The sequence below is a fragment of the Stenella coeruleoalba genome (genome assembly GCF_951394435.1).
Source record: "Stenella coeruleoalba genome assembly, chromosome: 20".
Classification (NCBI taxonomy): Eukaryota; Metazoa; Chordata; class Mammalia; order Artiodactyla; family Delphinidae; genus Stenella; species Stenella coeruleoalba.
In genome coordinates, this window is record NC_137166.1 from 45780497 (window position 1) to 45807885 (window position 27389).

General features: G+C 54.3%; 4 protein-coding genes and 1 pseudogene across 8 annotated transcripts; 2 read left to right on the top strand and 3 right to left on the bottom strand.

The window, feature by feature from the left end:
- The first annotated feature begins 136 nt into the window (after window positions 1-136).
- NFKBIB (NFKB inhibitor beta) lies at window positions 137-8678 on the top strand. Its single transcript, XM_079908126.1, has 6 exons — window positions 137-388; window positions 5926-6031; window positions 6114-6447; window positions 7251-7339; window positions 7430-7687; window positions 8457-8678. The coding sequence occupies exons 1-6, from the start codon at window positions 210-212 to the stop codon at window positions 8550-8552; spliced, it is 1062 nt and encodes a 353-aa protein (XP_079764252.1). The 5' UTR covers window positions 137-209; the 3' UTR covers window positions 8553-8678.
- A 34-nt stretch (window positions 8679-8712) lies between these two features.
- On the bottom strand, window positions 8713-11897 carry CCER2 (coiled-coil glutamate rich protein 2). Its single transcript, XM_079908241.1, has 5 exons — window positions 11018-11897; window positions 10722-10762; window positions 10473-10560; window positions 9681-10144; window positions 8713-9025 (listed from the first exon to the last, which is right to left on the bottom strand). The coding sequence occupies exons 1-5, from the start codon at window positions 11091-11093 to the stop codon at window positions 8936-8938; spliced, it is 759 nt and encodes a 252-aa protein (XP_079764367.1). The 5' UTR covers window positions 11094-11897; the 3' UTR covers window positions 8713-8935.
- A 1179-nt stretch (window positions 11898-13076) lies between these two features.
- On the bottom strand, window positions 13077-23983 carry SARS2 (seryl-tRNA synthetase 2, mitochondrial). The gene is made up of 16 exons (XM_079908614.1): window positions 23616-23983; window positions 19537-19632; window positions 17986-18015; window positions 17254-17394; window positions 17117-17171; window positions 16731-16794; window positions 16387-16492; window positions 15655-15702; window positions 15299-15407; window positions 14935-14980; window positions 14763-14850; window positions 14556-14665; window positions 13795-13888; window positions 13607-13699; window positions 13429-13494; window positions 13077-13341 (listed from the first exon to the last, which is right to left on the bottom strand). The coding sequence occupies exons 1-16, from the start codon at window positions 23880-23882 to the stop codon at window positions 13198-13200; spliced, it is 1557 nt and encodes a 518-aa protein (XP_079764740.1). The 5' UTR covers window positions 23883-23983; the 3' UTR covers window positions 13077-13197.
- LOC307179453 (large ribosomal subunit protein eL39-like) lies at window positions 21099-21254 on the bottom strand (annotated as a pseudogene). The gene has a single exon. The product of its transcript is annotated as a large ribosomal subunit protein eL39-like (transcript).
- Window positions 23926-27206, top strand: MRPS12 (mitochondrial ribosomal protein S12). 4 transcript variants are annotated; one of them, XM_079908628.1, is made up of 3 exons: window positions 23926-23989; window positions 24479-24546; window positions 26503-27206. In XM_079908628.1, exons 2-3 carry the CDS (start codon window positions 24498-24500, stop codon window positions 26871-26873), a joined length of 420 nt encoding a protein of 139 aa, XP_079764754.1. In that variant the 5' UTR covers window positions 23926-23989; window positions 24479-24497; the 3' UTR covers window positions 26874-27206. The 4 variants fall into 4 exon arrangements, with proteins under 4 accessions (XP_079764754.1, XP_079764752.1, XP_079764751.1 ...); XM_079908626.1 differs by lacking the exon at window positions 23926-23989 and adding an exon at window positions 24083-24183; XM_079908625.1 differs by lacking the exon at window positions 23926-23989 and adding an exon at window positions 24123-24187 and having other exon boundaries at window positions 26503-27205.
- Window positions 27207-27389: the final 183 nt, after the last annotated feature.

The following is a 27389-nucleotide window of genomic DNA, read 5'->3' on the forward strand; positions in this document are numbered from 1 at the left end:
TGGGAAAGGGTAGAGAGTCGCAGTCCATCTGAATACTCTGATTGGTCACGGTGTGGTATGGGGGCGGGGCGTTTACTATTTAACTCAGTCTGATTGGCTGAGTCAGGGGGCGTGTTGGGGAATTCCCCCCAGGGCGGAAGCGCTAGAATTCCAGGCAGAGCCCAGCGACTGGCGGGCGGCCGCTGGGGTCCCCTGAGGCTTTGGGGGCCATGGCCGGGGTCGCGTGCTTGGGGAAAGCTGCGGATGCCGACGAATGGTGCGACAGCGGCCTGGGCTCTCTGGGTCCGGACGCGGCGGCCCCCGGAGGACCGGGGCTAGGCGCGGAGCTGGGCCCGGGGCTGTCGTGGGCGCCCCTCGTCTTTGGCTACGTCACTGAGGATGGCGACACGTGAGTGAACCTTAGGCTGCCACACCGGGCCCTAAAATCCCACATCTGACTCCCTATTAGTCTCTGATCCTGACTTCCCAACCTCTCAATCCTAAATCTGTCTTCTAAATGCTTTCCCTGACCTCTAACCCCCAAGTCTAACCTTTGATAAATCAATTTCCAATCTAATTTTGATCCTAACCCCTTCCTTTCTGGAACTCTGGTTCTCAGAGCTCCACATCCATTGATTGATTCCACATCCAAGGCTCGATTTGACCTTCCTGACTGCGGTCCTGAGACCTATGTTAGAACTGAAGTTCGGGCAGGCTCCTCCTGACATCTCACCTCTAAATATGATCTTTGATCCTTAGCTCCTAACTTAGACGCATTAGATTTTGATTTCCGAAATTAATACTTGGCTTTTGACTCTAAGATCCCACCTTCTGAGCACTAATCTTCAAACCTTACATTCAAACAGAAAATGTAAACTCCATGACAGCAGGGATTCATCTGTTAAACAAATATTTATCCGACACCGACAACGTTTCAGGCCCTGTTTTAGGTGCCGGTGATAAGGCAGTGAAGAAAGCACAAAAACTTATGACTTGTGGAGCCTACATTCTAGTGGGGGTATATAGATGGCAGGGCAGACAGACTTACAGAAAGGAAGGGAGGAAGGGTGGGAGGAACAAAAGAGAAAGAAAGGTAGAGGGAAGGAAAGAAAGAAACAGAAAGCCACATAGACACAAAGTAAGAAAGAGAGACAGAAGAGAAGAAAGATAGGAAGAAACAAAGATGGAAAAATGAAAAAAAAATAAGAAAAATGGTATGTCAGAAGATAGTAAGTTCTTTGGAGAAAAATAAAGTAGGAAAGTGAGATAAGTAGATAATCTGGGGAGAGCATTCCAGGTAGAAAGAACAATGCTGTAAAGGCCCAACTGAGGGAATGTCCCTGGGGTTTTTGTGTGTTGTGTTTACAGTTGTATCCCCAGTGACGGAACAGTGCCTGGCCCATAGGAGGCACTCAAGAAACACCGATCTTCTCAAAGAACCAGCTGTGGTTTCATTTATTTTCTCTATAGGTTTTTTTTTTCTTGCTTTCTATTTTGTTGATCTCTCTTCTGACTTTCATTATTTACTTTCTTCTGCTTACTTTAGGTTTAATTTGTTCTTCTTTTTCTATTTTCTTAAGGTGGAATCTGAGGTCATTGATTTGAGACCTTTCTTTTTTTCTAGTATAGGTGTTTCGTGTAAATTTCCCAGAGTAGTGCTTTAGCAGTATCTCACAAATTCTGGTGTGCTGTGTTTTTATTTTCACTTAATTCAGTACACTTTCTAATTTCTCTTTTGATTTCTCCTTTGGCTGGTGGATTATTTAGAAGTATGTTATTTAGTTTCCAGATAGTCCAAATATCTTCCTTTTATTGGTTTTTAGTTTAATTCCATTGTGTGTGCACTTGAAAAGAATGTGTATTCTGCTGCTGTTGGTGTAGTGTTCTCCAAGTGTCAGTTAGAGGTTGTATTGGTTTCTTTGGTTCTTCTGTTGTTCAGGTCTACTGTATCCTTGCTGATGATTTCTGTCTACTTGTTCTATCAGTTATTGAGAGAGGGGTATTGAAATCTTCAACAATAATTGTGGATTTGTGGATTTCCTTGTTCTATCAGGTTTTCCTTCGTGTAATTTGACGCTCTGTTATTAGGGGCACAAATGTTTAGGATTATTATGTCTTCTTCCTTAATTGACCTCTTTATCATTAGGAAATAATCTTCTCTATCCGTGGTAATATTCCTTGCTCTGAAATCTACTCTGATATTAAAATACTCACTCCTGCTTTCTTTTTTTTTTTAAACTTGTTTTTCATTGAGTATCTGTTTTTTATGCTAGCCAACGTTAGGGGCTTTCGTGTATGCTGTCTTATTTATTTATTTTTTGGCTGCGTTGGGTCTTCATTGCTGCGGGCAGCCTTTCTCTATTTGCGGCGAGTGGGGGCTACTCTTCGTTGCGGTGCATGGGCTTCTCATTGAGGTGGCTTCTTGTTGTGGAGCACGGGCTCTAGGCGCACGGGCTTCAGTAGTTGCAGCGCATGGGTTCAGTAGTTGTGGCTCATGGTCTCTAGAGCGCGGGCTCAGTAGTTGTGGCACACGGGCTTAGTTGATCCGTGGCATGTGGGATCTTCCCGGACCAGGGATTGAACCCGTGTTCCCTGCATTGGCAGGCGGATTCTTAACCACTGTGTCACCAGGGAAGTCCTTCACTCTTGCTTTCTTTTGACTAACTGGTGTTAGCATGGTATATCTTTTTCCATTCTTTTATTTTTAACCTATTTTAAAATTTATTTTAAAGGGTGTTACTTGTAGGTAGCATATAGTTGGGTTTTGCTTTTTTATTCAATCTGACAGTTTCTACCTTTTAATTGGAGCTTTTAGACCATTTACATTTAATTTAATTATTGATATAGTTATGTCTATCATCTCGTTATTAGTTTTCTACTTATCTCTTCTTTGTTTACCTTTTCCTCTTTTTCTGTCTTTTGGAACGAGCAAATTTTGTTCCGTTGTATTTCTTTTTCTTTTCTTTCTTTTTTTTTTTTTTTTTTGCGGTACGCGGGCCTCTCACTGTTGTGGCCTCTCCCGTTGCGGAGCACAGGCTCCGGACGCACAGGCTCAGTGGCCCTGGCTCACGGGCCCAGCCGCTCTGCGGCATGTGGGATCTTCCCGGACCAGGGCACAAACCCGTGTCCCCTGCATCGGCAGGCAGACTCTCAACCACTGCGCCACCAGGGAAGCCCCGTTGTATTTCTTTTGTTGGCTTATTACCTTTAACTCTTTGTTTTTTATTTTAGTGATTGCTCTGAAAGACAGGTTGGCAAACTATGGTCTTTGCCAACAAAGACAGGCAAAATCCAGCCAGCTACCTGCTTTTGTATGGCTGTGAGCTAAGAATGGTTTTTACATTTTTAAAAGGTTGGAAGAAAATCAAAAGAAGAAAAACATTTCATTGCAAGTGAAAATTATATGAAATCCAAATTGCAGACGCCATTAAGTAAGTTCTGTTGGAATCCAGCCATGCCCATTCATTTACATATCGCCAATGGCTGCTTTCGCATCCTGACAGGAGAGCTGAGTAGGTGAAAGAGAGACCATGTCGTCCACTAAGCTTGAATTATTTATCTGTCCCTTTACAGAAAAATTTGCTGACTCCTGCTTTAGGGCTTATAGTGTGCCACTTTAACTTATTATGGTCTGCCTTCAAGTGATATGATTCCGCTTCTCATAGCATAAAAGAACCTTAGAATAGTATATTTCCATTTGTCTCTTCCTGGCCTTTGTTGTATTGCTGTCGTACATTTCACTTATACATGTGTTATAAACTCCACCAGACACTGTTATAATTTTTGCTTAAACAGTCAATTCTTTTTAAAAAATTATCTTCTAAAGAAATTTACATATTAAGAAAGAAAATCTTATGTACTTACCCGTATAGTTACTGTTTTCAGTGTTCTTTATTCTGTTGTATAGATCCATATTTTCGTTTGACGTCATTTTCCTTTTGCTTACAGGTTTCCTTGAACATTTCTTGTGATGTGGGTCTGCTGGTGATGAGTTCCTTTTGTATAGTTGAAAGCAGCTGTATTTTGTCTCCATTTTTGAGAGATATTTTTGCTGGGTTAAAGAATTCTAGGTTGACAGTCCGTCTTTGAGTACTTTAAAGATGTGGCCGCATCGTGTTCTCCTGTATTATTTCCTTTGTGAAACCTGCTGTCGTGCTTACTTTTATTCCTTTATACTTAAGGTATCTTTTCCTCTGGCTGCTCCGAAGATATTTATCTTAGTTGTTGATTTTGAACAGGTTTTTCATGTGGGGCCTCGATATACTTTTCATATTTCTTGTGCTCGGGAGTCATAGAGCTTCTTGGAGCCGTGGGTTTATAGTTTCCATCAGATTCGGAAAACTTTCTAGACATTATTTCTTCAAACGTTTTTTCTATCCCCCTGGTCCTTTAGGAACTTGTTACGGATAGACTGGGCCGCTTGAAGTTGGCCCACGGCTCACTGATGTCCTTTCCGTTCTGAAGTGTTCTCTGTGTTTCATTCTGGAGAGTTGCTATTGTGAAGTCCTCAGGTTTGCTAATCTTTTTTTTTTGGTAGTGTGTAATCTGTTGTTAATTCCATCCAGTGTCTTTTTCATTTCAGGTGCTGTAGTTTTTATCTCTAGGAGTTCAGTTTGAGTCTTTTTTTTTTTCTTTTTTTTATCCATGTCTCTACTTAACTTGTTGCATGTATAAGATACAGTTTGAATGTTCTCGTTTGCTAGTCCTGTCGTCTGAGTCATTTCTGGGTCAATGTCCATTGGTTGATTATTCTCACTATGGATCATGCTTTCCTGCTTCTTTGGCAGGCGGATTCTTAACCATCTAATCTTTGATTAGATGCCAGACATTGTAATTTTTACCTTGTCAGGCTAGCTAGCTTTGTATTCCTATAAATACTCTTAAATATTGTTCTGGGATGCGGTTAAATTACTTGTAAGTAGTTTGATCCTTTGGGGTTTTGCTTTTATGATTTGTTAGGTGGGTCCTGAGCACCCACCTAATCTGGGGCTCATTATTCCTCATTACTGATGAAGTAAGACCTTCCGGAGTATTCTACCCAATATCCTGTGAATTGTGGGTTTGTCCTAGTCCCGGCCCTGTGTGAGCACCAGGCATATCTCTCTAATCCTTTTGGATGGTTTTCCCCCAGCCTGGGGTAGTTTCCTTACACCCTTGCACTGACCAGTATTCTTCTAAATACTCAAGAGGCCCCTCTGCGATCCCTGGGCAGCTGTCTCCTCTCTGGTTCCCTGTCCTGTGACTCCAGCTGCCTTGCTCTCCTGAGACTCAGCTCTGTCTCCTCACCTCAGGCAAATCTGCCTGCATTCCCCTTTCTGCATCATGGCTTGGAAACTCTCAAGACAGAAAGCTGTGGCAGTCAACTGAAGGGCTCATCGAGTGTGCTGCCTGTTTCCCTAGAATTGCTGTCATTCATTGCATGATGTCCAGTATCTTGGGAACTGTTGTTTCATATACTGTATTATGTCTGGTTTTTTTTGGTTGGTTGGAGATGGGAGTGAAATCTGGTCCATGTTACTTCATCTTGGGAGGGAGTAGAAGTCTACTTAATAAACACTGGAGACTTCCCTGCTGGTCCAGTGATTAAGACTCCACGCTTCCACTGTAGGGGGCTCGGGTTCTATCCCTGGTCAGGGAGCTAAGATCCCACATGCTGTGCGGTGTAGCCAAAAAACCCCCAAACCAAACCAAACCAAAACATTGATTAAACAAATTTGCTGAATTAACTCTGACCTGACCCTCCCAGGTTCCTGACAGCTGGTTCCAGAACTGTGGTCAGAATGCCTAGCACCCAGCAGGTGCTCCACGTTTGTTGAATGAACGCATGCTAGAGTACTTGACCTCATAAGAAGTAAAACAAACAAACCAAAAAAAACAAACAAACACCCAAGCAAACTAAAAAGAGAGTGCCAGACCTCTGCCTTCTGACCCCGTCCTTGTCCTCAGGGCCCTGCACTTGGCCGTGATTCACCAGCACGAGCCCTTCCTGGACTTCCTCCTAGGATTCGCCGCTGGGACTGAGTACCTGTACCTGCAGAATGACCTGGGCCAGGTGAGCCACCCGTAGGCACCGTAGGGCTTGGGGGCCAGGCTTCTCTGTGTGACCCCCTAACCCCTGCCTTCTGCTCCTGCAGACAGCCCTGCATCTGGCAGCCATCCTGGAAGAGGCATCCACGGTGGAGAAGCTGTATGCAGCGGGTGCCAGCTTGCTGGTGGCGGAGCGTGGGGGCCACACGGCGCTGCACCTGGCCTGCCGCGTCGGGGCACACGCCTGCGCTCGTGTGCTGCTCCAGCCCCGCCCCCGGTGCCCCAGGGGAGTCCCCAACACCTACCTCGCTCAGGGCTCTGACCACACCCCTGACACCAACCACACCTCTGTTGCCTTGTACCCTGAACCTGACCTGGAGAAGGAAGAGGATGAGAGTGAAGAGGACTGGAAACTGCAGCTGGAGGCTGAAAACTATGAGGGTGAGTGTCCTCTGTCACTGGGAAGGGCCCGGGCTCCCAGGCAGGGTAAGGGTGCCTGGCTCTGGGCTCGGCTCTCCTGACTCAAAGCCTGGCCCCTTGGGAAATAATACCGAGGCTTTAGGGAACCCAGGCATCAGGCCCAAGGGCTCCTGCTCAGGCCCCAGCTTATTGAGAACCACAAGCCCCAGGCCACCCAGGACAAGGGAACTCAAGCGCCAAGCCCTCCGGGAAACTCTGGCAGCCCAGGTTCCCAGAGGTTGACATTGGAGTTCAGGGACAGCCCTCCTCAGCCAGGCCTCATGGGAAAATAGACCTTGTCTACCCAGGGCCCTAGCATCTGAGTCTCAGCTCCCCCGTCTCTAAGCCCACCCAACTACTTGGGACCAGGCCCCTCCACAGGTAGAAGGGCGGGGTCCAGTGTTCATGGCCCACCCCACCCCCCAAGGTCATAGGCCCTTCAACTACTCAGGACCCAGGAATTTGGGGTCCTGGTTCTTTGTGAAGTAAGACCAGAGACTCAGGTCTCCTAGCCCCAAGATCCAGGCCTCCTGTCCAAAGCCCCTGGGCTCTTCACGCATGGGCCCCAGACATCCCACAACCCAGGCATTGGCACCACCAGCAAGTTCCAGACCACCTGAGACTTAGGCATTTGGGATGCAGGAGCCTCTTTGATATACCCAGGCATTCAGGAGCCAGACCCCAAACTCCATCACCCTCAGGCCACAGAACCATCCCCTAGGATCGTGGCATTGGGGGCCCAGGCCCACCCCCCCATCATCTGACATAGGTCACTCTGTCCCCAGGCCACACCCCACTCCATGTGGCTGTCATCCACAAAGACGCGGAGATGGTCCGACTGCTCTGGGAGGCCGGAGCTGACCTCAACAAACCGGTGAGCTGCCCTAGGGAGAAGGCGTGGCAGGGTGGGGATCGTCCCCGAGCGGGGCAGGGCCTCCTCTAACCTCTCTGCTGCACCCCACAGGAGCCCACATGTGGCCGCAGCCCCTTGCACTTGGCAGTGGAGGCCCAGGCAGCCGATGTGCTGGAACTTCTCCTGAAGGCCGGTGCCAACCCCGCCACCCGCATGTACGGTGGCCGCACCCCACTCGGCAGCGCCATGCTCCGGACCAACCCCATCCTCGCCCGCCTCCTCCGTGCACACGGAGCCCCTGAGCCCGAGGACGAGGACAAGCCTGGCCCCTGCAGCAGCAGTAGCGACAGCGACAGCGGGGACGAGGGCGTGAGTCAGGAGGAAAGACTGGGCGGCCCAGCTTGGGGGTCAGAGTAAACGGGCAGGTGGAAGGGGGAGAAGAGAAATTAGGCAGCACGTTGAGACTGACGTTGGGCTGCTGTGATTAGAGAACTCAGGCAGCAGTGAGAGTGATACCAGACAGCGATCAGGGGAGACCTGGACAGGGGTGGCGGGGAGAACTCAGGCAGTGGCAGTTGAGAAGTTAAGGTAGAACTCAGGCAGAGGGAGAGAAAAGACCTTGGTCCTAGTGGTTGGTAAACATAGGCAGCAGAGGGTGGCAGCATGGGGAGTTGTTTTGTGGGAGCAAGAGCTGGAGAATTTAGGCTGTGGGAAGATGACCTTCGGCAGCAGTGATTCAAACACGGGCAGCGGTGGGGAGAGACCTAAGCCAGCGGTGAGGAGGCTTTATTGGAGAACCCAGGCAGCAGAGACACTGCTGGGGGCAGGGGTTGTCGTTGAACGGTGGGGGTTGAGGAATTTGGGTAGAGGCAGAGGGAAGGGGCGGAGGGGGAGACCTCAGGCTGCGGCGGCTGAAGGGCTGGAGAGGCAGCAGGGCTGGAGCCCACGCGGTAGTGCTGGGAGAACACAGGTGACCTGGAAAGTGGTGCTTAGAGAACTAGAAGCAGGGAAGTTGAACTGGGAGCGGGGAACTTGGGCTTCAAGGCAGCACCCGGTTCTCAGGGTGGGTGGGAGAACTTGGGCAGCGGGCAAGGTGGCAGCCACCTGAGCCCCTCTGCCTGGCCCCCTCTGCCCCCAGGATGAATATGACGACATCGTGGTCCACAGTGGCCGGAGCCCAAACCAGCTACCTCCCACCCCAGCCTCGAAACCGCTCCCTGATGACCCCATCTGACTTAATTGTGAATAGAGTTTCCAATTTAATAAAAAAATCCCAGTTCTGACAACAGTCTCCTTCCCAGGCCTCCCGCCCACTCCTCAGCTCCTGTCCCTCTAAAATCAAGTGCTACGCGATAAGCCTTGGTGGTTTTCTTTGTGCTTTATTCACTCGGGAGGGTTGGACTGCATTAGACGGGTGTCAGGGCTGTTTCCTGAGTCAGTCTGAGCCCAGCCCCTCTACCCAGCTCAGACTTGGCCCCTCAGGCCTGGTTTCAAGGTGCACCCTTCTCCCCACTCCTGCAGGTTGGGGAGCAGAATGGGGTGACGGACTGGAAGGGTTTGGGTGTCAACAGTCCTAAGCCGGAGGGTGTGTGAGGAAGGAGGACACGAGGTCAGGGGTCAGCCCGCCCTCCTGAGCTCCTCTCCCAGCATCTCCGTCGCCTTCTTCAGCTCATCTCTCGTGTGCTCCAGCCGTTCCACGTCATGCTCCTGGGGGGATCAGAAGTGGGGTGCTCAGCACCCACCTTCAAAGGCAGGCCACCTCAGTGGTTGCCCATGAATGTGGGCCAGGTCAGTTCACTTAGTGGCAACCAGCAGTGGTCATCGTGGGCCGCGATGGTCGCCCTGCTGGTTGCTGCAACCCTGGAAGGGTCACGGCAGCTAACGTGGCCAGCGGTGAGGCCTGTGGTGTGTGCCATAGCCAACGGCGGCAGACAGAGGACTAGCAAAGGCGCTCCGCTGGGATGCTGTGACCCATTTGTGAGGTGATGGCCATTTCGGTCACTGCCACCACCTTTGCTTCTCATGACCCAGCAGTGGTGTCCATCTAGAGCCCAGTGAACCAGCCGCGGCAGCTACTTCTCATGGTGGCCAACTTGCTGGTCACAGGCTAGCAATGGTGGCTAACCCAGGCACTTCTGTGTGGTAATGGTGGCCTCTTGGTTACTGCAATGGAAGTACGGAAGCCCTCCTGGTCAAGTGAAGGCCCCGCTTAGATGCTGCTGCCTAGTCCTCGTGTCAGTCCTGGTCTCTACGGCCCGTTTGTGGTGGGTCTTGCTGTTCATGGCCCAATACCGGTGGCTGTTCGGTAGGAAGTCCACTGGCATCTGCTCCACCCCACTCCCCCCTTGCCTCCTCCACTCACCTCCCTGTCCGAAGCCTCTCTCTTCTCCTGCTTGGGCTCAGCTTCTGCCTGGTGGAGGTGGTGGCGGTCCTTGTGCCTCTCTCCACCCGCCTCGGCACCCGGCCACAGGCTGTGGCCCCTGCCCAGCACCTGCACCCCCTTCTCCTCTGCCTCGAACTGGGCCGTCTCCTCATCGCTGGTCTGCTCTGCCACCCGCTTCCACGGGCCCTCAATGGTCTCCACGGGCCCTCTCTCCTTTTCCTCCTCCTTTCTGCGGTCCTCCTGGCGCAGCCGGCCGTGGAGCTGCTCGCGGATGGCCTGTTCCCGCACTTCGGCCTTGTGGGTCCTTTCTGCTGCCTCCTCTTCCTCGTCCCTCACCTCCTGGCTGGACCTTGTCTTCCCAGCCTCTGGCTTTTTAAAATCCCCAACCAGGAGGCCTTTCTCTTCAGTGGACCCACAGCCGCAGGACTCTGTCTCACACATTTCTAGAGGAAAGAGAGGATGTTCTCTGTGCAGCCAAACAGAAAACAGCCCTAGAGGAGTTCTGGGGCTGCCCGAGGTCCCACAGGGGCACTGCCCAGACCTGGGAGGGGAGAGTCAGGTGCTGGGAGACACTCTCTGCCCCTATCCTGTACCCTTGCAGGGAGCCCCGAGGGTGGGGCTAGGGGCCAGGCTCCTTCAGTCTGGACACACTTGACAATGCTGGGCCAGCCCAGACAATGGCTCTAGGATGAGAAGAGGACACCCCTTCCTCCAGGCAGCCCTGGTGGGGTGGGAGCTCCTAAGAGGAACTGGGGCCTGGGCCCTCCTTACCTTTGTGGAGCAGAGCCATGCAGGGGCCTCGCTTGGCCTGGCCCAGCATCAGCACTTCTGTGACCACCTCTGCCAGACAGCGGGTCAGCTGGGGGTGAAGGGTCAGAGGGGAGGTTGAGGGTAGGGCAGATGGGGGGCATGAGAACAGTGGGAGGGTTGGAGGGGAGACAAAAGATCGTGGAGGGGGCTGGGCAGGGGGGACCAGGGCCCCAGGGAGATGAGGCAGGGCAAGAGGGCCGCAGTCCTCACCTCCTCCTTGGAGGGTCGCGGTGCCAGGGGAGCCGCGGTGGCTGTGGAGGAAGGACGGGGGCGCTGGGCTCGTACTCCGGGCGCTGTCCCGGGTGCTGATTCCAGCTCCCAGGTCGTCCCGGTACCCACAAGTCCCCTCCCCCAGCCCCCCTGCCAGGTGCGCCGTCTCCACCTGGAAGCTCAGCCCGTGAAAGCTCTAGTCTGGCCCCGCTGGGTGCGCCATCCCCGCCCCCGGTCACCCGAGTCCCCCGCTCCCCAGGCTGGCCGGGGGGGTCGCCCTGGTCTCAGGCGCTCACCCGCCCCGAGCAGCAGCGCCAGCAGAGGAGGCAGCAGCAGTAGCAAGAGCGGCACGGTGGGCTCGCGGCGCTGCATGGCGGGGCGTCCGGACCAGGGTCCTCGCACCGTGCGGCCGGGGAGGCAGCTCCTTATAACCCGCGCCCCCAGTGGCCCCCACGGGAGGAAGTGACGTCACCACCACCCGCTCCCCGCCAGATGGAGGGCAACAGCTGCGGGGCGGAGACCCGCCTGAGACCCTCAATTATTCATGGGGGCCCACTCCCTGCACCCTCCCCTCCAGCTTCCAGCCCCTGAGCTCCAGCGCGGGGTCGGGGGGGGGGGGATTCTCTGCCCAGGTAAACAGGGTCTGATGAGCTTAAGGCCCCACTGGGAGGCGGGACCTGGGTTTGAATCCAGAGGCAGCCACTTACAGACCAACCTTAGGCAACTCCTTCCTTTCCTTGGCCCATTTTCTCCTCTGGAAAGTGGGTCTCATAAATCTACTTCCTCAGAGCTGTATCTGGGCCCCACCTGAGTCCCAGCTCCTCCACTACCAGCTGTGCAGCCCTGGGACAACTGCTTAATCTAAGACCTGTTCCTCACTGTGAAACAGGGCTGGTGACAACCTACTCCACAGCTTGATGGGGAAGATTAAATCAGTTAATGCACATGTTAGCTTGGGCAGTGCTTGGCACTGCGAACTACACAGGTCCGAGCTCCCTCATCCCAGTCATTTTTGTTGAGCGCCCATTACATGCACAGTCCTCTTCTAGACCCTGGTGCTACAACAATGAATGGGGCTACTGGCAAACTTCCCTGGCCTCTTGGAGCAGACATCTGAGAATGGGGAAAGACAACACTCAAGGAAGGAGGCTGCGGCGCAGCACAGCACAGCGGCACAGATGCTGAGTGCTGGGGTGTTTACTTTGGCCACGCTGGTCAGGGAAGTCCTCTCGGAGGAGGTGACATCTGGGCTAAGGCCTGAGTGACAAAATGCAAGCAATCACACAAGATCTAGGGGAAGAGTAGCCAGGGAGCGGTCTAGCAAGTGCAGAGGCCTGAGCTGGGAATAAGTCTGAGGATGAGAACAGCAAGGCAGGTTGGGGGGTGGCCAGAGCACGACAGGGAAGAGGCTGGTTGAAGAGGAAGGTGGGGGGCGGGTCGCGTGGGGCCCCGTGGACCATGGTGACAGCTTGCCCTTTCCCCTGAGTGAGATGGAGCCCCGGGAGGGCCCTGAGCAGGGAGGGATGTGACCCAACGCAGGTGTCCACAGGGTCCCTCTGGCTTTGTGCGGGGGACAGGGAGCAGGAAGACGGCCGACAGACTGCCGCGACTCTCCAAATGGGAGATACCAGTGGACAGGCCCAGGGAGGGGCCAGGGACGAGAGGGCAGAGGAGGGTTCTGGAAATATTTTGAAGGAGGAGCTGCCGGGGTTTGCTGAAGGATGGGATGTGGATGTGGAGAGGAGAGAACAGTCGAGGATGACTCTCAGGGCTGCGGCCTGAGGAGCTGGGAGAGCAGTTCCAGGTACTGAGACAGAGGCACTTAGGGGAGGAGTGAGTTCTGGCTTCACCGAGTTTGGGCTGCTTCCTGGACCCCACCCGGAGCTGGGGAATGAGGGGGGAGGTTGGACGTGAGGTGCCACTTGTCCCAGAGTCAGGGGAGAGGCCTCGGCATCCTCTCAATTCCCTCAGTGGCCCCCAAGCTACCCTCCACGTGCTCTGGGGACGCTGGACACTTCTGGCTTGGTTCCTGCAGCCACAGACCCCCTGAGGATTCAGCACCTCTGAGCAATAGCCCAGCATCCCTAGCAGGTTGGCCAGGCCACCCCCCTAACTCACAGACCCACAAAGGCCTTTGTTCCACTATTTATTGGGGGACTTTCTCTTAAGCACTGAGGGCGGGAAGAAGGAAGGAGGGATGGAGGCCTTCCCCCATCCCTAGAACCTCCAAGTCCCCTTGGAGGAAACACTGCTTCCCAGCACAGGCTGGGAGCTCCAACGACAACAGGGTCACTGACTGATCCTGAGGAAGTAGGGGCACAGGAGTGGTGGACCCTGGAGTCCAGGGGCCCAGGCGGGGAGCTGACATGAGGAAGGCAAATGTCGGGATGGCTCAGGACAACAGGTCCCAGGGGCCCAGCGACCCCCTAAGCTCCAGGAAACAGCGACAACCCTACTGGCCAACGAGGATGAGTCCTCAGCTCGAGGCAGGCTGGCCCGGGAGCCTGGGCTTCTGGGGCTGGTTGGGGCCGATGTACTGGAGAGGCACGTGGGTGGGGGTCGTGATCCGATCGGTGCTGAGGTAGGGCTGGAGGACAGGGGGCACGAGCACCGAGCCGTCCTGGGGAGAGAGCAGGCCTCAGGCGGCTGCCCTGCCAGCCCTGCAGCCTCCGCCTCCCTGCGTGAGATCCTCCCGCTGCCCCCTCACCTTTTGCTGATTGCTCTCCAGGAGCGCAATGAGGAGGCGGGGGACAGCACAGGCTGTGGCGTTCACCTGCGAGAGGGGCACGCTCAGACCCAGCTGCCGGCCGGCCCAGGGAGGGGCTGAGGTGGTGGGCCCGGGGCGCCGGGGCACTGGGGAGGGTGGGCGAGGGTGTGTGGCTCACCGTGTGGGCGAACTGCAGCTCCCCGGCCTCCATCTGGACCATGACGTGGAGGCGGCGGCTCTGGAAGTCCGTGCAGTTGGAAGCACTGGTGACCTGGGCATGGGGGTGGGGTGGGCTGAGACGACGGGCCGTCGGCGGCGGTGGGGTCCTCTTTCCCACCCTGTCGCCCCGCCGGGCAGGGGGCTCACCTCGCCAAAGCGGCCTCGGCCCGGCATCCAGGCCTCGATGTCAAACTTGCGGTAGGCGGGCAGGCCCAGCTCCTGGGTGGGCATGTCCAGGACCCTGCAGCCCAGGAGAAAGACATGGCAAGGGCCAGCAGGTGAGAGGTGGTGGAGGAGCGGGGCAGGGGCAAGGGGAGGCGATGGAAGAGGAGGCAGCCAAAAGAGGGAAATGCAAGGGATAAGGTAGAGGACAGCGGCAAAGGGGACGAGGTGGCCGAGTGGGCTGTTCACCATCGCTGTGCTTCCTTCTGTAACAGGAGCACCCTCAGGTTTTTGTAATGGGTCACCCAGATAAAAGTCCACCCTTCCCAGCTTCTCTTGAAAGCTCCGTGTGACTGACAGGGTGCGAGGAGGTGGGGCTTGTGACGTCCAGTCACCCCCTTAAAGGGAAGGGGTGTGCCCTCGCCCCCTGGAGGGTGAAGAGCCATCCTGGACCATGCAGATGAGGCAGCACCCTAGGAATGGGGAGCAACAGGAGGGAAGGGGCCTGGTCTGGACACTGGAGTGCCCTGCGCAGCTTATGCGGCCATTATGATCCTATGCGGGATTTTATAGACTGATAGGTAGACGGACATCCTATATATAATCGTAACACAGGCAAAAGGGGGCAGAGGGAGAAGAGGTGGTGAGGATTTTCAAGATGGGGGAGCACCTAGCCAGCCCTTCCCTCCCTCCTCCCTCACCCCCATCCTCTGCCACCCACCTCAGCCCCCGGCCCCTCCCCGCACCGGAAGTGCAAGCCCAGCTCTGTCAAGATCTCCATCTGAAGGGACAGGAACTCCTCCAGCAGCTGCGAGCTCTGCTCCAGCCCAGGGCCTGTCACCCCAAACATCTCCACCTGGGGCAGGGCGGGGGGCACAGGAGTCAGGAGGCGCTAGGCTGTAGGGCTCGACGGGCTGGGGTGCTGGGCTGTTGCCAGTCCTAGCTATGCCAACCTTGGTGAAGTGGTGCACTCGATACAGCCCCCACGGCTCCTTCCCCGTGTCTGTTTCCGCCCGGTAGCAGGTACTGGAACAAACCATCCTGGGGGGAGCAGGGTAGGTGGGGTCAGGGAGAGGAGAGGGAATGTCACTGGTGGGGACAAGGTCTAAAGGAACTGGGCATCACCTGATTGGCAGATCCCTGAAGGCCACAGAGTGGTCCATGAAGTAGCCTGGGAGGAGAGGAGGACAGAATGGGTCAGCCAAGGCCACCATCCAGCCAGCCATAGGAAACCTTTGTGAGAATTAGAAAAGGTGTCCCCTCTAGCAGACGCAACCTCAAGTCAGGACATGTGGCTGGATCCTCACCGTACCATTGTGCAGTAAACAACCTACACAACTGTACATGTAGGCCCTGGGGTCGCTGAGATATCCTGGGCGTGCAGCCATCACCCGCCAGGAGGCTCCTGGCTGTCCCCTTTCGATCCCCTCCTGCTCTGAGGACACTGGAGGTGTCCTCACCCCACTCTTGCGCCCAGGTAGGAACTCACCTGCAAGTCCCACCTCTGCTGTCCCGGCCAGGTTGAGGTCTTCAAAGCGCGAGGGGTCGATGTTGTAAATTTGGGATGGTTTGGCATTTGGTGTCATCCCACAGCCTTCCTGGGGAGGAGGCCAGGCCACAGAGGTCAGGGGTCAGGTAACCTGGGTGGCCCCCATTCTGCAGTCACAACCCCTGCTCCTCCCCTGAAAGCATCTGGAATCACCCTGAGCTCCCTGTTATGGCTTGACCCCCTCAACGCAGCCCCAGGGCAGGTTCCTCGGGGGAGACAGGCTGGTCTCTCCACCTGGAACCCTCAGAATGGGGCCTGACACACGGCTGGGCATGGGGAACAGAGTCCTCACTCACAAACACAGCTCCTCGGAGAAGGTCTGGCACCGTCATGGGGGTGAAGCCCTGTGAGGGGGGACAGGAGGGGTGAGGAGCACAGCCAGGACCCCCACCAGACCCCAAGCTCAGGCCTGAAGAAAGGACGCTGCAGGGTGAGCCAATGGCTCCCCCGTGTCACTCCAAAGTCCATTTCACTTCAGAGGAAATCGATGCAGGCCTGAGCAGTGGGCTTGGAGCTGGACCCGGGGTCCTGGGCCCCTGTCACTGGGGCCCCCTCTGCTGGTGCTTCCTGGTTTCCTCACTTGGATATACCACTTAGATCTGACCATGTCCCTCCCCTGCTGAAAGCCTTCTGTGGCTCCCCAGTGCCCTCAGGAAATGTCTGAGTCCCTCACCATGGCCAACATCCCCTGCATTCATCCCTTGCCGACCCCTCCAGTTTCAACGGATGCTGTATTTCCCCAACACTCCCTGTACACTGCAAGTAGGCAGTGAGGGGCAGTGGTTACAGGTGCGGCTTCACACGCTAGCTGGAGACCCTGGCTAGTTACTCCCTCCTCCATCTTTAAAGGGAATAATAATAGCACTCACCTCGTAAAGTTGCCCTAAGAATTAAATATGTCAATAATACATGTAAAGCTCTGAAAACAGTGACTGGAGCAGAGGTCACCCCCTCCTCTCCACCCTGAGCCTTCAGAGCTCAGCTTCAATGCCACCCTCTCCAGGCAACCCTCCCATCCAGGCCCATACCCGGTGGATGAGCTTGTTGAGTGTGAAGTTGACCAGGCCGTGCTGCAGGAGGGCCCCAGCCCCACGCAGGTAATAGGAGCGGTGGCCAGACACGTGGGACAGACGCCTGGGAGACAGATGGGCAGACAGGCGGGAGCACGTGGGCCAGGGCTGGTGGGGGAAGAGGGGGACTCAAGCACCCCGGGGCAGAGGCCCAGCTGCCAGGCGGGGGGCCAGGCATCAAACATTCATGCCGGGCAAGGCCCTGGCAGTTCCACATCCCATGCTGAGCCCAATGAGGCAGAGCCGGCAGCCAGCTGTTGGGTTGGGAGGGCTGGGCGATGGGGGCTGGGAGGGGGGCTCACTTCTGACGGATGATGTCGAGTTTCTCAGCTATTTCCAGGTGGCCCCGGGGTTGGAAGGAGAAAGCTATATACGGATGAAAAGCAATGGGGTAAGAGGGGGAGGAGAGACAGGGACAGAGACAGAGAGAAAGAGGATTAGAGAGAGAGCGGAAGGAGAGGAGGACAGAGGGAGGGAGAGAAAAGGAGAGGAAAAGAGAGGGGGGAGGAAAAAAAGACAAATACATGTGTGCGTGTACACACACACACACGTGTACCCGCACACACACACATACGAGACAGGGTGAGAAATGAGAAAGCCCTGGGGCTCTACAGGCTCCAGCCATGGTCCCAGACCCCAGGAGCCCCCGCCCCCAGCCTGGGGTCCCCTGGCCTGGGCTGTGGTCCACCTGGCTTGTCTCCAACCACATGGAGCACTCGGGCCTGGCTTTCGTCCCCGACGGGCTGCAGGGAAACAGTGGGTGTCACTGGGACGGTGGCACTAGGTGGACCCCTGGCCTCCCCCGCTGCCCAGCGCGACGCTCACCACGTCTGGGTGGGTCTGGTTGGGCAGCCTCAGCGCCCGCAGGTAGAACTGCTCCTCGAGTTGGGCCTCCTTGGGGTACAGGAGCATGAGTTGCTTCCGGATCTCCCGGCCACGTGCCCGCAGACTCTGATACTGGGGGTCCTGGGAGCGGGGCAGGCAGGGTCAGCCCAGGAGTGGGTGGGGTCCCTCGACCAGTTTGACCTTGATCCCAGCTAGCACAACCTCTGTGGTGGATGTCTGCTGCTGCCTGTTTTCACTCAACATCTTGTATTTCCTTCCAGGAACCTCCCCTCACCACCACAGGGCATGTCCACAGGGACATGGCTCTGGCCTGGTCTACTAGAACATTCCATTGCTTTGACCATAGTGATTGGCTTAAAGACAGGCACATGACCCAAGACGAACTCATGAGAATCAGCCCCAGGGCTGTGTCTGGAGCTGTCAGGAAAATGGTCCTCTCTGCACCAGACCCTGCCTCCCCTTGCCCCAAGGGGAGAAAGCTGGTCTGGGAATAAGAAGGAAGCAGAAGCAAATATGGGCCAGGACCTGGATCCAGCTGTACCTGAAGCCAATCTTTTTAGTTTCATGAATCAATAGAGCCTCTTGATGTTATTTTCCTTACTCCTATTTGAGTTATGTTTTCTATTACATACAATGGAGACTTCATGGCTGATAATGGGATCTTTGCTGCCCACCCCTCACCAGGGACAGGATATCAACTCCCTGTAGTACCTGCTGCACTTGATTGTGGTCCTGGTTTACCTGTAGAAAAGAGAAGGAGGCGGTGATCAGGTTGATGAAGTTGGGGATGGGGAGGAGGGGTGAAAGGTCAGGGCCAGGGGATCTGAATTCCTTGCTCTGCCGGTGCCTGGCTGGACCCTCCTCCACTCTGTGCCTCAGTTTCTCTGTCAGTAAAGCTGGGAGGAGGCAAGGTAACATAATAGTAATCATGCCTGCAGCTCCATTTATTGAGCGCTGCCTCACGCCTGGCCAGGTGCAGAGGACTCTCATACGATCCTATTTCTTCATAACCCACTCCATGAGTTTCGCGCGTCAATGTGATGCCCGTTTTGTAGATGAGAAAACTGAGGCTCGGAACGGTAAGGTCTGTGAGCATGCATTTGGAGGCCTGAGACCAAGGGTCTGTGATACTCTGAACCTTCTGTGGTCCTGAGCACCAGAGGGAATCAGGCAGATCTGGGTCTGAATGTTGGGTGCCTACCAGCTGTGCGCCCTTAGGCAAATCTCTTCCCTTCGCTGAGCCTTGGTATCCTGGTCTGTGAAATGGGCTAACAGGAGCTCCTTAGTAGGGCTGTTGCCTGGCTTCCTGAGAAGATGAGCCAGTGCTCACTGAACATGAACTGTGATCAATCTTGTTGTTTTCACCGGCTGCTCGCCTGTGATGCATGTAGCCCAGGGCCTGGCAAGACACAGCAGGTCACTGGGAGATGTAGTTAGGGTTGGGAGAGTGGTGAAAAGCTGCCCAAATGCCTGGGTGCCAATCCCACCTCTCCTGCTTCCTAGCTGTGAGACAGGCACATTTGAACCTCTTGAGGTCTCGGTTTCCTCAGCTGTAGAACCGGGTCTGTATTGTTCCTGACTCACAGAGCTGTGATGATTGAGAGTAAGGAAAGCACCTAGGACAGCGCCTGGCAGGCAGCGATGGCTATGTACACGTCTGCTATTATGACGACGATTGCTTTTCAGCCCTCTGTGGTAGATGCTGTTGGCTGTCTAACCCAAGACCATTTGCCCTCCTTCCTCCTTCTAGCCAGAGATCCCTGACTCAGTTCACCCTCCCCTGGGTAGCCTGCAGTTCAGGGAACGTGGGCCCAGCCAAGGTTGCCTCTTGTCATTGACTGGTGTGGCTGTGGGGTGTCTGGGCCCGTGAGACATGAGGGGACTCTGCTGGATGCTTCAGGAAAGGTCTCCCTGCTCTTGGAAAAGGCACTCAAGCCAGAGAAGTCCTGTTTTCTGCCTCTGGCAGAGACATGCCAGGAGACGCTGTACTACGGCAGGCACCCTGGGACCCTGAGGGGGCAGCTGAGGTCAAATCAACATGGTGAGGTTGCAGGTGGAGAGAGAGGGAAGGAACCTGGCTTAGGGATGCTGGGGGGAGCTGCTAATTCATCAGTCCCAGGGATGCCTGGCCCTGGGTGGCTTGTTGTGTGACATAATGAATGTCCACCTCCTTCACGTTCCATAAATTGGGTTTCCTGTTACCTGCAGCCAGAGGCATCCTCCTGCCACCCCACCCCACCCACCCAGGACCCCCGCGCTCACCAGCAGGGCCTGCACTGCCTCAGCCACGGCCCCCTTCTCCTCCTCCAGGCTCCGGATCTGCTCCCGCTGCTGCCTCAGCTCCTGCCATGTTGAGATCTGGGGGTGGACACAGGAGGGAAAGATGTGAAGCGGCTACTGTCCCCTACCCCTTCTGGCTGGAGCCTCGTCCCCTCGGCCCCCTGGACCAGCAGTGGGGTGAGGTAGAGACCACTCACTGTCCCCCAGTAGCCATTCTCCCCTCCTTCCCTTCAGTACTTGAACCCTCTGATGTTTAGCCAGGCACACAGCTGCCCAGAATTAAGACACACTCCCAGCCTCCCGGGCAGCTACATGTGTCTGTGGGCCCAAGACTGACCAAGGGACATGAGCTGAAGTGGTAGGTGTCACTCTTGAGTTGCCTCCTTAAAGATAAGCCCCCATTCTGGACTTTCTCACTCCCTTTGGACTGGACGACGGACCCTGAGGAGAGGTGAACAGGACAACCCCCTAAGGGATGCAGAGCAAGAAGACGAAAGGACCTGGACGCTGGGGGACGTGGAGCTGAGCCGCACTTACCTCTTGACTCTCATGTGAGAGCAAAACAGCCTCTGTCCTATGGGGCGGCCACGGCAGCTACACCTGCACTCACCAACCCAGGGGGGTCAGGAGAGTCAGGAGGGGCGGGAGAGACGCAGCCCCCTCCAGCCCTCACTCTTTGGGCACACCTACTGCTGTGGAGTCCCTCTGTGAGCCCAGATCCCCGAGCAAAGCCCTCTGTCCTCTCTGGCTGCAGTTTTCCCTTCGACAAAATGGTGCAAGCAACACTGTCCTACCTCCCTGGAAGGGGGAGGGGAAGCCAGAGGGGAGAGAGGGAGATCACAGGATGGTTTGTTACCCACTTGGTGGCTCCCCCTGGATGTCTCCTGGACACCTCCCAGCTCACCGTGTGCAAGAGTGACTCTGGGAAAAGTATCTCCCCCACATCTGCTCCTCCTCAGGGACAGCCCCACTAACGCCCACCCTCCACCCCAGCCCCGCAGCCAGGTACCACATCCTGAACTTTCTGTCCTTCCTCATCTCCCCACTCCTGTCCCACCCCAGATCCCGTCATCACCCCCCAGAAGCACTGTGCCAGCCTCCTGGCCTTCAGGCTCACCTTCTCCAGTCCAGCCAGAGTTCTTACACAATCCTCTCCTGCCTGAGAGCACCCCAGGCCCCCAGCGCCCCCAGGAACAAACTGCATGCCCTGCTACTGCCTGACAAGCCACACGCCATACTCCTCTCCATACTTATGCCCTAAGGAAGTGCTTTTCAAGCTTTGGAATGTGATCCGTTTGTGGGTTATAAATTTAACTTAGGGTCTCTAAACCAGCACTTTAGTAAACTGAGGTAAAATATACATAAAACTTACCTTTTTATTTTTTTCTTTTTCCCAACAAAAGGTTCACATGTTTATTACTGAGCTACACAGTGAGCAGTGGTGAGGAAAGATCAAGAAAAGAGGAGAGAGCATCAAACATAGGCAGTTGTTCCAGACACTAGTGATGTTCTGACAATGTGCGCCACTTCATATGTGAGGCTCCTTACAGACCCAGCTTGGTTCTTCTCCAATGTCTTCTCTTAGAGTTGTACCTGATTTTATTACCAGTTTTCATTCGAATCCACTGGGGAATGGGACGATTCTACTTTTGTTTCTTGGCCAGGAATCGCTTGATCCTGAAAGTCTTGTGAGAAGACATGGCGAGGAGTAAATCCAACCACCAAAATTTACCATTTTAATAATTTAAAAAGTATCTTAAAAATTTATTTATTTTTGGCTGCATTGTGTCTTCATTGTTGCATGTGGGCTTGCTCTAGTTGCAGTGAGCGGGGGCTACTCTTCGTTGCAGTGCAAGGGCTTCTCATTGCGATGGCTCCTCTTGTTGTGGAGCACGGCCTCCACACGGTGCATGGGCTTCAGTAGTTGTGGCACGTGGGCTCAGTAGTTGTGGCGCATGGTCTTAGTTGCTCCATGGCGTGTGGGATCTTCCTGGGCCAGGGCTGGAACGCATGTCCCCTGCACTGGCAGGTGGATTCTTAACCACTGTGCCACCAGGGAAGTCCTTTAACCATTTTTTAAGTGTACAGTTCGGGGAGGAGGGATAAATTGGGAGATTGGGACTGACCTATACACACTATATAAAATAGATAACTAATAAGGACCTAATGTATAGCACAGGGAACTCCACTCAATATTCTGTAATGATCTATATGGAAAAAAATCCAAAAAAGAGTGGATATATGTATATGTATAACTGACTCACTTTGCTGTATAGCAGAAACACAATATTGTAAAGCAACTACTCCAATAAAAAATTTTTTTTAAGTGTACAGTTCAGTGGCATTAAGTACATTCATATCGTCGTGCTATCATCATAACTACCCATCTCTGGAACTTCTTTACATTCCCAAACTGAAACTCTGTACCCATTAAACTTTCTCCCCTCCTGCCCCTGACAACCACCATTCTACATTCTGTCTGTGAATTTGCTCCAGGTGCCTCACACAACTGGAATCACACAGTATTTGCCCTTTTGTGACTGGCAAATTTCACTCAGCATAACGTCTTTAAAGTGCATCCACGTTGTAGCATGTGTCAGAATGTCCTTCCTTTTTAAGGCTGAATGTTATTCCATTGTATGTATTTACCACATTTTGTTTATCCATTTATCCATCAGTGGACCCTTGGGTTGCTTCCACCTTTTGGCCACTGTGACTAACGCAGCTATAAACATAGGCATACAAATATCTGAGTCCCTTCTTTCAGTTCTTTTTGGGTATATATCCAGAAGTGGAATTGCTGGAATACATGGTAATTCTATGTTTAATTTTTTGAGGAACTGCCATATATTTTTTGTTTTTCTTTTTTGAAAAATTAATTAATTTTTAATTATTTTTGGCTGCGTCGGGTCTTCCTTGCTGTGCACAGGCTTCCTCTAAGTTGTGGCGAGCGGGGGCTACTCCTCCTTGCAGTGTGCGGGCTTCTCATTGCGGTGGCTCCCCTTGTTGCGGTGCTTGGGCTCTAGGCACACGGGCTTCAGTAGTTGTGGCACACGGGCTCAGTAGTTGTGGCTCGCTGGCTCTAGAGCACAGGCTCAGTAGTTGTGGCGCATGGGATTCGTTGTTCCGCGGCATGTGGGATCTTCCCGGACCGGGGCTTGTACCTGTGTCCCCTGCGTTGGCAGGCGGATTCTGAACCACTGCGCCACCAGGGAAGTTCCTAGGTTTTCTTTTTTAATTAACTTCTCTGAGCCTTAACTTCCCCTCTGATAAAATAGGGGAAATAATGGTACCCACGTCATAAAGTTGTGAAATTTAAATGAGACTCATCTGTGTAAAGCACTTAAAATAGGAATGGTAGGGGGGCCCAAGAGAGGGCTGGGAGGATTTGGGGTCCCCATCATCCTCAGCACCCCAGCAGGGTCTAGAAGTATGGTGACCCTGGTTCTAGTTCCCCAGCATGCAGTACTATATAAGTGCTAGCTTTATTATTATTAATAATAATATTCACTGCCTTATTCTCAACATCTGGAACACAACAGGGGTGCTCCCTACATATCTGTTCAAAAGCACATTCATTCATTAAATAACACTATTTAACTGGCTACTACCTGTGGGGTAGGTGCACAACTCTACCTCTCATTCTCCAAAGGCAAGAGGCAACCCCCGCCCCTACCGCTGATTCACACCCCCCCGCCGCTGATTCACATCCCTGTCCCCCATTTTCCTTCGTGGCCTTAGGATAAGCCTGGCATGAGGTCTAAACACAGAGGACGCTGGCAGACAGTAAGTTCCTAACGCAGAGTGGGTACCCAGCACGCTTTATGGGGCAAGCGCATCATGGGTATCTAGACAGTAGGGCCTTAGCACTCTGGCTAACTGGCACGTAGTTAGGTGCCAAGTACAACACGTTGGCTAAACTTGGGAAGGAACTAAAATTCCTGCGATAAGACCGGCCCCTGCTGGAGAGTTTCTTGCTAGCCCATTTCGTCCGTAAAACGAACAGCCAATAGACAAAGCGGCCCGGCCTCGCAACCACCGGCCGGCGCAAGCGCACTCACGATCGCGGGCAGATCCTCCGACCGCAGCTCCCCCTTGCGGAGCTCCAGGGCGCGCGCGGCCTCTTCCGGGTATGCGCACAGCGGCTCCATGTCCAGCTGAGGGAGCGCGCTGTAGCCCTCACGCGCGTGCTCGTACAGGAGGTTCCGGTCTCGTCTCTCCGTAGCGAAACTTCTCCTTGGGCTCTGGTTGCAAACGCAGCCTCCCCGGAGCCGCAAGCCCCGAGCAGCCACCAGAGGCCACAAGCGCCGCATTATGGACGCAGCCATCTTGGAAGGGGGACAAAGAGACACGCACTCTTCGTCCCGCCCACTACGCTTTTAGACTAATTGCAAAGCAGCTATTCTTGGGACTAGCCAATCAGAGCCTGGAAGGGGTGAGCCCTCTCCCATGCCTCAAGAAAAAAGATCAGCGAGAACAGTTGACCGAGATTGACACTGTCGTTGCCCAATCGTCGTCTGTTCCCCGCCCCTTCAGTGTACGGGAGAGGCAGAACCAGCCAATCCCTGCCGGGATAATCCCTAGACCGTGCTAGAGGCCGCATTCGGCGTGTCTGTGGACCCGGCTAGGGTCGGTAAGGTCGGCAGAGTTCTCGGGTCCTCCAAACTTCCCGGGCCTCCTCTCAGTTTCTAGTTTCCTTCTGTTTGTGAGCGGGGGCGGTTGGGAGAGCCTATTCAGAGCAAGACTAAATTTACGGAGGGATTTTCTGTTAGCAGCGTTAGGGGTTGTGGTTTTACAATGAGAGGAAATTCCTTAGATTTAACCGGAAGGCTCCGAGAGTGGGATGGGGAGAATTTGGACCCTCCCCCGACTACGGCCACTTTTCCTTCCTCCTGCTTAATGAGTCTCTTATCCCCTAACACAGGGACGCTGCAGGCGGCGGGATGTCCTGGTCCGGCCTTCTCCGTGGCCTCCGCACGTCCCTAAATCATGGTAAATGGGGGGCTTGGGCTGCAGAGACGAGGCTGCGTGAGGGTTATTTCCCCTGGGACTTGTGTCCCTCTGCCTTAGCCCCGAGTTTCGGCGGAGCAGGGGTTGCAAGAGCAAGAGGTAGGAAGTAGCATTTAGGCGTCTGGTGGGTATCAGGAGTTCGGATCAATTATTTTTTTCAGCAAATGATATTAAATACTTCCCATGGGTGAGACATCCAAGCAAGACTTTGAAGTCATTCATTCAACTGACGTTTTCTTTTCCTTTTTTTTTTTTGGCCGAGCCACACGGCTTGTGGGATCTTAGTTCCCTGATCAGGGATCAAACCCGCGCCCCTTGCACCCTTGCAGTGGAAGCGTGGAGTCTCAACCACTGGACCGCCAGGGAAGTCCCCAACTGATGTTTTTCAAGAGCCTACTACATGCCAGGCACTGAGAGGGACACTTTATTTATGAACCTAGTTCTTCCACAAACATCAAATGATTCTCCTGGGCCATGCCCTTATGAGAAATATTCCACTCAGTCACTCTGCAGACCTTTATTCACCAAGGGTCACAGGACTGGACAAGACAGATCTGTGCCCTGCTTGGGGAATCTGGGCTGGCTTGACATGCATATTTCATGGAAGCCTCTCACACACGGTGCTAAGGAGGGAGACCTGAGTGTGGTGCCCACCATACAGATGAGGACACTGAGGCACTGAGAGGTGAACAGTCTTGGTCAAGGGCAGACCCGTCGGAAGAGACTTCTAGGAATGTCTTGTCCTGAGGATTGTGCTGTAACTTGAGGCATAAGGACACATGGAAATGGACTGTAGGGCCAGGACCTGCCCTGAATCTGGAGGGGAGTGTGACGTTTGGGTGTGAGAGGGCATTCGTGCTAGTGACACAGAGAGAGGATGCACCTCACAGCTCTGGCCTGGGAACTCCAAGAGGACATGGCCCAGGGTTGTCTCAGTCACCACTGCGTCTCCATTATTGATTGTGGCCAAGACACAGTAGGTGCTCAATGAATGTTTGTTGAAGAGAATCCAGTTGTTTGAGTCTTTTTATGTCCTATTTCCTGTCTATGAGCACATCCTGTCATCTACCTTAGAACCATATTCCTGCCCTTTTCCCCCACCTGCCTTTCCTCTCACTGCACTGCAGCCACACTGCCCTCCTTTCTGTTGATGTGTTTGTGGACACAGGCTGAGGCTGGAGCAGGGATAACGAGGGGGCAAGTGAGGAGATGAGGTCAGAGAAATAGCTCGCAGACCATGTGGGGCCTCCTGGGCCCCCGGGGGGGAATTCGGCTCTTACCCTCACTGAGATGGAGCCGCAAGAGGGCTCTGAGCAGGGGAGGGATGCGATCTGACCCAGGTGTCCATGGGGTCCCTGTGGCTTCGAGTGGGGAGCAGACAGTAGGAGTCGGGAGACCTGGGAGGAGGAGGAAGGAGGACAGGAGAGTCCAGTGGGAGACGGGGGTGGACAGGACCAGGGTGGATGCCATGGGGGAGGGAGAAAAGGGATTCTGATCAGTTGTGAAGGTTCAGTTGATGGGATCTGCTCACCGGGATAGGAGAGGGTGCGACGGGAGGAGGAGGAGTGACACCTCCCAGGGGTACCCCTTGGGGTCGCTGTGGAGCAGCATAAATTAACGTAGGTACGATGCATAGAACAGTACAGGACACAGTGGGAGCCTGTTTGCGTTTACTGTTGTTTAAACAGCATTAAAATTAATGTCTTCTTTGCAGAATAAAATGAGTTAATTCATAGAAAATGCTTAAAATAGGACCTGACACGTGGTGGTTACTCCGTAAATGTTATATTACTCTCAGCCGTGAGTACCCCTAGCCGTAAACAAATGCACCCTGGCAAAGTGCTTGGAACGGTGCCGAGAACACCAGAGCGGAGTGGCTGATGCTATCATCTGTTCGCTGGGATAATAACCGCGGCCCTCCCGGTTGTGTCTCTCCAGGCCTAGCCCTGGCCCCGCGGTCTTGGGCCCCGCGTCCCATGGCCACCCTGAACCAGATGCACCGCCGGGGTCCTCCAAAGCATCCGCCTACGAAAGTGGGCCCCACGGAGGGCCGGCCACAGCTGAAGGGCGTGGTCCTGCGCACGTTCATCCGCAAGCCCAAGAAGCCCAACTCGGCCAACCGCAAATGCTGCCGCGTGCGGCTCAGCACCGGTCGGGAGGCCGTCTGCTTCATCCCCGGAGAGGGCCACAACCTGCAGGAGCACCACATCGTGCTCGTGCAGGGCGGCCGCACGCAGGACCTGCCCGGCGTCAAGCTCACCATCGTGCGGGGCAAGTACGACTGTGGCCACGTGCAGAAGAAGAAGTGACTCCCTTCCCACCTCCCCCGGGACACGGCGGGTGGGTGATCACCGCAGAACAAAACCTTCCCCTCGGGGCCCCTGCAGTGTCCTTGGGAAGCTAGTACAACTCTAGAAGTAGCTGGTCGTGGTTCAAAGCCTGGCCGCCTCTTCCATCAGGACCACCCTTAGCCCATAGTGGTCCTGGGTGTGAGTCAGAAAAAAGGCGCCCCTCTCCCAACACTCTTGGTTTCCATGTTGGCGCCAGGGACCTCTTCTGCTGGGACGAGACACTGTAGTGCCATCTACTGGGAAGGGGTTGCAATAAACACAGAGACACGCCCCCCCCACCCCCTTGTGGTATTTGCATGGTATTTGCCCTCTGTGTGGTCTTGGGCACCGACATCCCCTCTGGCCTCAGTTTCCTCCTGCAGAAAAAAATAGCTCCACTTGCAGTATCGCCTCTGTTGGGTTTGGTGAAGATTAACCTGGGTGCTTTATGTGTATAACACATGCAGTGGCCACTCTGTTTTAAACTTTGGAGTT